This window comes from Zeugodacus cucurbitae, chromosome 4 (genome assembly GCF_028554725.1).
Source record: "Zeugodacus cucurbitae isolate PBARC_wt_2022May chromosome 4, idZeuCucr1.2, whole genome shotgun sequence".
NCBI lineage: Eukaryota > Metazoa > Arthropoda > Insecta > Diptera > Tephritidae > Zeugodacus > Zeugodacus cucurbitae.
In genome coordinates this window covers 4980372-4991932 of record NC_071669.1, presented here as the reverse complement: position 1 = coordinate 4991932, position 11561 = coordinate 4980372, and the positions used below count along the sequence as shown (strand labels likewise).

At 37.6% G+C, this 11561-nt stretch overlaps 1 protein-coding gene across 8 annotated transcripts in view; it reads left to right on the top strand.

Moving 5' to 3' along the window:
• The window catches only part of LOC105221033 (transcription factor GAGA), a 49289-nt gene that overhangs the window by 25636 nt on the left and 12092 nt on the right, over nucleotides 1-11561 (top strand). For 2 of the 8 annotated variants that reach the window (XM_054229679.1, XM_011197678.3), the window contains exons 1-2: nucleotides 8586-8861; nucleotides 10309-10680. In XM_054229679.1, the coding sequence (XP_054085654.1) occupies nucleotides 10486-10680 (195 nt within the window). In that variant the 5' untranslated portion in view covers nucleotides 8586-8861; nucleotides 10309-10485. Of the gene's footprint in view, nucleotides 1-8473; nucleotides 8862-9078; nucleotides 9234-10230; nucleotides 10249-10308; nucleotides 10681-11561 lie in introns of those variants that run through there. The other 6 variants (XM_011197703.3, XM_054229681.1, XM_011197695.3 and 3 more) reach the window with 6 other exon arrangements.

The window sequence follows — 11561 nt, the reverse complement described above, 5'->3', positions numbered from 1 at the left end:
AAAATCGGTTTAAGAAGATAGGAGTGAAGTAATAGTTTTAATTATAGAATTGTAGAATTGTATAGGACCCATATCCTATATATATATATATATATTAATTTTATAGTATAACCATCAACAGTTGTGATAAAAATTAAAAAATATTTACATTTTTTTTGCTCAAATGTGTATCTAACTATTAAAAGTCTTCGTACACAGTTTATCATTTTTGGAATAATATAAGGGCATAATATCGCATCGAATGTGGCCTATTTTGAAGGCGACAATGTTAATGCAGATTATTGAATAAATTTTTCAAAAACTGAAATTCCCGTTATTTTTTGAACACATCTCGTATATTGTGTAATCAAGACCGAAACTCAAACTAACGAAATCATTCATATAATAGTTGAGGCTTTTATCCATAAGAAAATGATGAAAAACAACTAACGGGTGATTTTTTTGAGGTTAGGATTTTCATGCATTAGTATTTGACAGATCACGTGGGATTTCAGACATGGTGTCAAAGAGAAAGATGCTCAGTATGCTTTGACATTTCATCATGAATAGACTTACTAACGAGCAACGCTTGCAAATCATTGAATTTTATTACCAAAATCAGTGTTCGGTTCGAAATGTGTTTATCGACAAATTTTGTTCAGCGATGAGGCTCATTTCTGGTTGAATGGCTACGTAAATAAGCAAAATTGCCGCATTTGGGGTGAAGAGCAACCAGAAGCCGTTCAAGAACTGCCCATGCATCCCGAAAAATGCACTGTTTGGTGTGGTTTGTACGCTGGTGGAATCATTGGACCGTATTTTTTCAAAGATGCTGTTGGACGCAACGTTACGGTGAATGGCGATCGCTATCGTTCGATGCTAACAAACTTTTTGTTGCCAAAAATGAAAGAACTGAACTTGGTTGACATGTGGTTTCAACAAGATGGCGCTACATGCCACACAGCTCGCGATTCTATGGCCATTTTGAGGGAAAACTTCGGAGAACAATTCATCTCAAGAAATGGACCCGTAAGTTGGCCACCAAGATCATGCGATTTAACGCCTTTAGACTATTTTTTGTGGGGCTACGTCAAGTCTAAAGTCTACAGAAATAAGCCAGCAACTATTCCAGCTTTGGAAGACAACATTTCCGAAGAAATTCGGGCTATTCCGGCCGAAATGCTCGAAAAAGTTGCCCAAAATTGGACTTTCCGAATGGACCACCTAAGACGCAGCCGCGGTCAACATTTAAATGAAATTATCTTCAAAAAGTAAATGTCATGAACCAATCTAACGTTTCAAATAAAGAACCGATGAGATTTTTTATGCGTTTTTTTTTTAAAAAAAGTTATCAAGCTCTTAAAAAATCACCCTTTATATTGAGTACAGGTTAATCAGAATAAGGATTCCAGAAGAATAACATATATAAACTCTGACATTCATAAAGTTAATTAATGTCCTCCGACGGGTAACAAATGACATGAATAATGTTTAAGCCGATTACCAAGTACCATACAGGTCTCTTCTTTAGCAGCCCCAAAAAGTAAATGGATCACAAAAACGAAATACCGGTTATATATGATTACATATGACCGAACATCGTTACCCAGTTTTCGTTTGTGAAATGACCTGTCGGAAAAGCAAAAGCTCTTCGAAGGTGACCTGAATATAATGCTGTTCCCTGAATGCAAATCTCCACAGAACTGGGAAAGAGTCGCATACATAATATTAAAACTAAGGAAATTGTTTACTGATTTTAATTTGTTAGATATAAATGCAAGGGCTTACTTAGTCAGACGGAAAATCCATAAATGACCAACAAAATGTCGGCATAAGTAACATTGACAGTACATAAATACGTCTCATTTGCCGCCAATTTTTTATAACTTATCAGAAATAACTAAAAAGCACTACAACAACTACAAATTGCAGTACAACAACAGAAACATATGAACTTCGCTTTCTGCTTTGCCATTGCATTTGCTTAGTGATTGACTCAACTTGCTGCTTTTGTCAGTGTGTCACGAACTATGTACGTCATCACTATACGCTGACATCAGCACATCCGTTTGCCAAGTAAATTGTTGTTTAATGGCAATTGCTTGCATGATCACTTGTGGCGTCAGCTTCGAATGAGTTTGGGAAAACGACTAGCATTTTGTACATTCCTCCACTCGATATTTACTCAAATGATAGGAATAATCTCAATATTGCCGATTTCCAAATCACACGCTCCGAAGCATACAAGTATCATAAGGAGAACATGCGCGTGTTTTTATCAGTTTGGGTCGTCGCATTCTGTTTTTATTAACTTCTTTCATCTGCAGTTTCCAACGTCAGACAGCTACTAATAGCATGTAGAGAGGTATGTAAGCGAGCAAATAGGTCTTGCAGAGTCACATGGAGCGCACGGAGCGTGACTGAGTGACTCTACCTGCATTGTTTTGTTGTTGTATTTGTAGGTAGTAATTGCATTTTTCTAGTTGATAGGGTGAGTTTCTATGGTCATGATTCGCTTTAACACGCTAATGTATGTAGTTTGCTCTTCGTTTTCTACATTGTTGCTTCCACTTCTTGTACTCATAGCATACCAGAAGGGAGTTGACTGCATACAGAGCGGGCTATACACTCACACACAACATAACTGTATGTGTCATTTTGAAAATTATTGGGTAACTTTCTTAGGGAGTTTTTCTGTAGAAACGCTCTGGTACATTCTCTTCACTTATATTTGTTTTTCTTGATTAGCTGTTGCTTTTATTTTTCTTAGTATTTATTATCTCTGACTAGAGAACAAAGAGTACTACAGAGGCAGAGATATGTAGGTATGTACTAGGTATAAAAATACTTTGATACTCAGTATTGAGATTTGTTGTGGAATTGAAAAATCATTGGCTAGCCTGTGTATGGCACAGTGGTTCAAACTCAAAATTATTTGCTGAAATTTAAAAAAATTTTGGAAAAATATATATGTAAGTACATATTTTAATTTATGTACCATTAAAAAAGAATTTCTATGATCTTTTAACTAGAAAAGTACCGAAATCTTACTATTTGAAGTAACTTCTTATTACATACAGATACATATTTTTGGCGTAGGAATCGCTGTGGCGATTATAGCTGAATGCACCAAAGCGCGCCATTTAAAAATTCCAAAAGCTGCCAGATCACTTTACACTTGGTCTCTCCAACGGAGTGGAGGACGTCCTTTTCCGCGGCTTCCTCCAACGGGAACTGTCTCGAACACTTTCAGAGCAGTCGTTGTAACTTGTTACACATGTAATAATAACAATGGAGCACTTTCGTCCATCCGAACAACATGACCTAGTGTAGCCGCTGTCTTTTTATTCGCTGAACTATGTCAATGTCGTCGTATAACTCGTACAGCTCATCATTCCATCGTCTGCGGTATTCGCCGTTGCCAATGTTTAAGGGACCGTAAATCTTTCGCAAAACCTTTCTCTCGAAAACTCTTAGAGTCGTACCATCAGATGCTGTCATCGTCCACACTTCTGCACCATACATCAGGACGGAGATAATGAGCGACGTGTAGAGTTCGATTTTGGTTCGTCCGGAGAAGACTTTACTTTTCAATTGCCTACTTAGTCAAAATTAGCACCTGTTGGAAAGCGTGACACTGTTGGTGTTATTGAAGCTGGTCCCCAAGTAGACGAATCTACGACTTCAAAATTATGACTGTCAACAGTGACGTGGGAGCCAAGACGCGAGAGCGCAGACTGTTTGTTTGATGACAGGAGATATGTCATCTTGTTCTCATTCACCACCAGACCCATACGCTTCGCTCCCTTATCCAGTCTGGAAAAAGCAGAACTAACGTGGCGGTAGTTGCTCGAAAAAGTCAAAATTTCAGTAAAATATGACAGTCTACATATGTGACCTGGTCTACGAAAAGGGAGCTAACGTGTGAAAACTAGTTTTCTGGGAAACAGCTGTTAAAAATAAACAACTCGTTTCGTCAGTTTCTCGTTATTTCATTAATTGTTCTCCTTTCCAGAGGCTTCAAGGACGTCCAGTAAGTGTTGGTTTTGGTCGGAATATTATTATATTGCCGAAAGATTTGCCATCGAAGAAACGGAAGGCAAAAACTAGTGAAGGTGTTCTCAAACCAGACGAGGAACCAGGTCCATCTTCCTCAGGATCAACACGTAAAAAGATCTCAAGGAAAGCGACAACAAAGAAAAATACATAAACTACTCAGCATTATTATTTTTTGGCCCATAATACGTTTTTCTAGTGTATAATCATGTCTTTATAGCTTATAATTCAATGTATTTTGTTCATTAAAAAAAAATTAAATTTTTTCGTATTTTTACTCTTCTTTCTCTACATTTTTAGGGAACTTTCAAACAAGTTATGACTTTTTGGATTCTATCACGTGAAAAAGCATCTCATCTTCCATCCGAATCAACTAAAAAGTGAAAATTGATTTTTTGACATCTAAGCCGCCTTTCCGTAGACCAGGTCACATATATGTATTTGCACCTCACGCCTCCTAGCTACTTATATCTATAACTTCATGGCAGTATTTAACCTATGTTGTTCTGAACCATCGATCAATTTGGATTATGTTAGAATTTTTTTTTAAAGAATTGTTCATAAATTATGCACTGTGGCAACGTAGGCGTTGATTATGCTCTATTTTTATTTAAAAAAATATTTGGATATGCACAAAAGCTTGCATCAAATACTAATGCATTACTAGAAATATTATTTTTTTCTTATTTAACTATGTGATTACTTATGTACTGCGTATATTTGTGTGTGACTGCTTCATGGTACTTACACACATGCATATCTACTTAATCGTACTCATACGCATATTTTGAGATTTTTCTCTGTTTTGATTTTAACTGTAAAAGTAATAATAAACGGAAAAAAAATCGCTGCTCACGATTTTATTTTATCTAAATGAAAACACATTTTTTTGGTGAGCACTTTCTTGTGATTGAGATGTCAAGAGGCCGCAGGAGAAGCCGCAGCCTGCTCTGGCTGGAGCACTCAGCTAGCTAGAGATGAGTTTGAGAACGCAACGCATATTGTCAATAGGACTTTGTTGTGGTTTTTTGAGACTTTCCGATTGACTTAAATTGACGCGCACGCCGACAACAGGCAGCAGGGAGCAGGCAGTCGGGCCAGACAGACGGTAAACGGAGATGGCCTGTCTCTATTATTGTGCATTTGGTGTAAATTCCCGCCACTCTCTGTCACTTAGAAATGGCCGCTCCGTGAACAGCAATATTGCTCCCATAACAACAAGTGCGAGTTCGGCGTTGTCGCTGTTTGCTGTGTTTGCTGTCGTCCATCAACACACCCAAACACACAAAACACTTTCAGTTGAGGACCGTGAAATTTTCTGGCTTCTGAGTGCCAAAGTGGTAGTGGTTCAAAGCGCACGAGACGGCACAGCTAATATAAATCTTAAATGTAGGCAACGCAATGTACGTACTGAAGCTGTTCGATTAAGGCGGGAAACAGGTGTTTGTTGTTTGACTGCGCGTAAATTGGAGATTGAACGAATTACTTGTAAACAAACAATTGTGAAATTACTTTCGAGTAAAATTTAACGCAAGCATTTGCAATAAGCTGCGATAATGCTTGCGTATTTTTATTATAGTTTTGTGCTTTATTTTGTGCAACATCAGTCAGTCTCACAGCACGACGCCCCCGCAAAACCGCAATACAGTCGACAGTCTCCAGTGAAGTGGCGCGTTGTTAATATGCATATATACTGTTGTTTGTATGTATGTAATTATGCATGCTTGCGTCAATGCCTTGAGCGATTTAAAGCGATTTTTATTTTTGAAGAAAAAAATTTAAGTGCCAACTAGTACTAGCTGCATTTGTATTGTGCTTATGCACTTACCTAAGCACATTTAAATAGCTGCCAATAGAACGCAATGGAAAATAACAAAAATTTTAATTATTCATGATCCTCCATTGGCTTTAAAGACCTTTTATTTTGCATTCGACGATTTGCGCGATTGTCTATTGCCTTCTCTGTGTGTGAGTTTCGTATTTACATTGTTGGTAATTTATGCGTATAACATTTATACTTGAAGCTTTTAGTATACACTATTTTAATTTCATTTCTTATCTGCTACAAACACACACAGTCTCTACATAAACTCGTCTCGGTTGTTCATGCCCAGCGAATGGATACTCGTTCGTGCACTCTCCCATTAGCTTTTCGCATGTTCAAAAGCAACTTGTGTATAAATTTCGTCTCCAACGTCGCTGTCATACATAGTATACCCACAGCCATTTATAAAAGCAAACACACATACAGTTACATACATAAATACGATTTTATATACGCTCGAGGCCATATTTCTGCTGAACTCGCCACTCGCAATAATCGCTGTGTATAATGAATTCGATCTATGCATATGTATGTACGTATGTATGATATTTATGAATGCTTGAATGTATGTTTGTATGTACATATGTTTCGGCTGTGTGACTGCCACCTCATAACCCCACCACACTGCCCATCGTTAGGAGGCACACGAGCGCCAATGAGAATGAGACGGAACATTCGATGTCGGCGTACGTGTTTAGCTGCTTGTGAAAAGAAATCGGTGAGCTTGTTGGAGTAGACCCCAACTTGTTATGGTTGTTGATATTTATTTGTTGCCCTCTTCACGTTGTTGCTGGCGGGATTAGCTGCGGCAGTGTGTGTTGGCATTTAGTAGCGGCAAACGACAATCACCGGGGTTTTTTTACGAGCAAATATATATGTACATATGTATGTATATAAAATATGTTTAAGTATGTTTATTTGTCAGTATACCCGGTTGTATGGTAGTACTCGATTATATTTGCTGTAGTTTCTTGGACTGGTGTAAGTTGGCGACTGGCAGTTAAATCTTGGTGTTGCCAGCCATTTAATGGCGGTTTATTTACATAAATAGTATTCATATATGAACCATTATATTTACAGTTATTTTAAGTTACTTTTATTCAAAAAATACGCTATTCTACGAACCTTAATAGATCAACTAGTTTCGGCTAAACCTACGCCGAGCGTATAAAAGTGCCAGATGATTTAAGGTTAGAACGATAGAGGCGTTGGGAAAGATTTTTATTAGTGTTTGGTCTTAAGAGACGCAGTTCTTTTGCTTGTTTTCAAAGTTTAACGTCCAGTTCTAGATTTAACCTTTCTTCGAATCAAATAATTCTGTTAGTGGGAGTATAATATGGCTCCGCGAGGTTTTAAAGGTCCTCAATGAGATTCCTCCATTGATTATGAGCCGACCCGCTCTCACTTGGAGAAGAAATTTGGACATCGAAATGTTGAAGGTCCAAAAAGATGAGGCCAAAGAGAGTCAAATCAAATCAAATCATTGATCTCATCTTTTTGGACCTTAAACATTTCGATGTCCAAATTTCTTCTTCGGTTGATAGCTTGTCGTCCTTTCTTCGGCTACCTTGTAGCTTGTAGATTTCAGTTGATAGCGTTCCATATGTATGAAAATACATTTATAAGCAATTCTACATCGGCGAGATTTAGCTGATCTCGCTGTTGGTGATAATGATGGACTAACTAAATATCAGGAGCTTCAAGCTACAATAAGAAAAACTTGTATCAAAACTACTTCTCAATGCGTTCATTTTATATAACATCCCTGCCTTTTCTGGTATTCTTCAAGTACTTAGTGGTATATATACATACATACAAACATCTATATAAACATATACATACACACACACACATACAGTGATAAGAAAAAAGGAAAATCCTACTTGACAAGGTTCAATTGCAAATTTGTTATGAACTTTCGAAGAACCTTCTCTTCAATATAAAAAAAAATCGTAAAAATACATACAAACACACAAAAGAGCCTGTGAGGAGAGTGATCTCAATACGAAGATTTTCATCTCTTTGCCATTCATTCAATGAAAATTTTTTGATTAACTATCAAAATCTAATTGGAATTATTTGTTTTTCTCCTCTCTAAAGTATCTATCTAAATATCTATCTGGTAACGCTCTCACTGTATTGTCGAAAACTGTACTTTGAGAAGAGCGGCCATCTTGCTCTATTTACAAAACGCATACTCACAATTTATGCAAAAACAACAATGCGGCAGTGGCACAGCAACGTACGAGTAATTTTCCCCCGTATAGAGACAAAAAACTTGTATTGTTGAACTGGCCAAGATAGCGATTTGACTGTAGGGTTGCCGTGTATCGAAAATTATAATAAATTACGAAAACTCTAATTTATATAATCTAACAAGCTGCTTTGCACTTTTGAATTTGAGATAATTTATGAAAAACTGCTTTCAATAACAGTTATAAAGCATAAAAAAGGGTTTTTCTTCACTTTTCAACCCAAACTTGTAGCTAAAAAATGCGCACGTTCTTAGTGAGTAATAAACTCTATTTCTTATAGCGCAATGTTGGCAATCCTGCACAATGCTGTCGACGTCAACAGCTTACCGCCTGCGACGGCGCAACGACAGCGGCGGGGAAGTTCGTCGTCTTCGTTGTGGCTTTGTCATGTACGCCGAGCGACATGAGGCGAGCGCCGAGCGCCGAGCATCGTGGAGCGAGCGAGTGTAGCCAACGAAATATCGAACTCAAATTTTTAGTTGGAAATTTTCTACGTTGGCGAGTAGTCGTGAGTAACAAAATTTAGTGAAAGCAGTAGCAGAAGCAGCAAAAGCAGAGTTTTTTGGCTGGCTGACTGACTGCTCTGTGAGATTTTTCATCCATTTTAGTGCCCACTCTGAGAACAAAAATAAATTCAGAAGATTCTTTCATAGATTTTGCAAAGCGGGAAACTTTAAAAACAGAGACATAATCCGCAAGTGTTTTTCGCTTTTTTTTTTCTTTTGTTTGGTGCTATTATTTACAAAGTGAGTGTATTAAAAAGTGTGTTGAAAAATTGGGGAAAAATGCAATATGTACAACTTAATTTGGAAAAATTTTCGTTATAGTCTTTCTTTCATAGAATTTAAAAGCACTAAATACATATTCCATTTTTCAATCCGTTTTTGAAATCATAATGAAGTAGCGTAGAATTGTTGGCCCATGTGTTAAATAATTAATTAAATAAAAATTTCGCATTTTTCTAAGGAATTTAGAATTTCGTGTCGTGGCGCTAGTGCAAACTGTACAGCTTGTGGCTATGACCGTATGAGTATTCAGAAAAATGATACAGAGAAAAATATTTGTTAACCGATGGGTTGTGTGCAGTGTTGTTCGTGTGGCTTTTGTGGCTGCCAAGTGTGAGTGCTTTTGGCTCCAAACCTCCCAAAGCTTTGCGTCAATAGCAAAACGAAGGATATGCACACATATATACACATACATTTATACTTCTACAGCACAGACGAAGCATTGTTTCGAATTTAGAAAGTTAATTTTTGAAATAAAATTTTTAATATTAAAAAATATTGAGGATTTGCAAATGGATTTCATACAAAATATCGATATCGGTCGTACCCATTTGGGAGCAGACACATACACACACACACACTTGCACACTCACATAACCAGCTGAATCAACAATTTAGATGAGGGGAGCATACATTCAACATTGCCACTCTTGATTACGTTGGCAAACGTCGTTCGTGTGTACGTCGTTCGGTGCTCAACGCGATTATTGGTGGTTTTTTATGAGTTGGAGCGCATGAATTTAGCCACAGACGTTTGTAATATTGTTGGTACGTCTTTGCCTCGCTTTGACGTGAGCATTGCGCAGTAGCAAAACATTCAGGGCAGCGACGACGGCGGGGTACCACTGCTAGTCTTTCGGCGCTTGATCGTTCGTCGTCTCGTAGTCACTGCTTAAACCGTCTGGTTTTGAATAAGAGCGACAGGGAGGGTGTGTGAGAGTCGTTGGCAACGATTTCGCCGTCTACGTGTGTAATTCAAGTCCGAACTTCCCCTACCAACTTGTCAATAGCGAGTGTGGCAGAGCGCATGAGAGCGAGTGAGACATGTGGATGTACTCGCGCCGACTGCCAGCGCATTGACGACGTTATTTACGAAAAGGGGGGAAACAAGTGACGTCGGCGGTGGTAAAATTAAGGCCTTTTGAAATTTCACTTGGTTGCTTTCAGGTTTACACCATAAAAACAACAAAAATAAAAAATAAATACGAAAAAACATGAGCAGAGTGCCAATGTAGTGTCAAATGTTAGAAAATATGCGGGTTAGTCAAATGTTGTTGCATGGGGTTCCGACTTATCTCCAGTGGGTTTAGGTTTACAAAATGGATAATTAGAGAGCATTTATACAGTCGTAATGCATGCATATGTTTTAAAAATTATTAAATTTTTATTTCTATTCTTTTTATTACAGTTTAACATTTGTGACAAGACAACAACACTATCAATATTGTTGAAATCGCTGGCAGTCTAGATCGCTACTAGCAGCGGTAGATCAACGGAATATCATTATTTCCCTTAAGTTTTATTTATTTTTACTGACAAAGTGCCCGGCGACAACGACGTTTAACGCCGTTGTAACGTTGGCTCGATGATGGCATTGCCAATGAACTCACTTTACTCCCTTACGTGGGGGGACTATGGCTCGTCACTGGTGACGGCCATTCAACTTTTACGTTGTCACAACGACTTGGTGGACTGCACTTTAGCTGCTGGCGGTCGCAGTTTTCCAGCGCATAAAATCGTATTGTGTGCAGCGTCACCGTTTCTATTGGAGCTACTAAAGGTAAGTTCTTACTAAAAAGTATATATAGATTTATTAAATATTATTTAATTTAAATGTAGAAATGTGGAAAATTTACACTTAATTCATATAGAATAAATGAGTATGAATAAGTTGACTATGATTGACTTAATAGTATATGGTTGAGGATCTGTTGGAATAAAAGATCATACAAATTGATTTCCTATGCTAATATAGATTTGTTTCATTATGCTTTTTTTATGAACTTCATGTTTATTTTATATATGCTCATTTGCAATCAGTAATTGTTTATTTTAATTTAAATTCAATTTATTATTTCTTAGTATTTCTAGTATGAATAATACATTATCGTTTCCAACAAATTCCTAACCAAAGAAATAAAGTTTTCACCTGTCAATCTGTGTGGCCGGCCACTCGCACCAGCGACCACCAACAAAATTGAAAAGTAAACAAAAAGAACAGTTTGTTTGTAAACAGAGATAATTTTTCAAATGGGTTAATTCTAGGTGGATGTCTTTTAAATCTGACGATTGGCACACATTTTAGACCTCAGTCTCAATATGATGCGTCCAAAGAATCTCTCTGTGTATGCTTAACTAAACTCACTAACCGAACACACACGCATACAAATAGTTGTGGTGCAGCGCACATACTCACCCGCACACATCGCTTGCAATTTACGCTCCGCTCTTCTATATGCTGTTTTTTCTGATTTTACTGCTCCAGAGACTTTCTGTCCAACAGGGCTGGCGGCATGGCCTCTGCCCTTGTTGGTGCTAAGCCGGCAACCATGGATGTTTACATGACAACGATGCTATACTTTGTGAGCTTTAAAATCTAGTATCTGAATCTCAATGCTCTGAACGTGGAGAAACGTGAGGAGCGTATATTCTACAGCTATT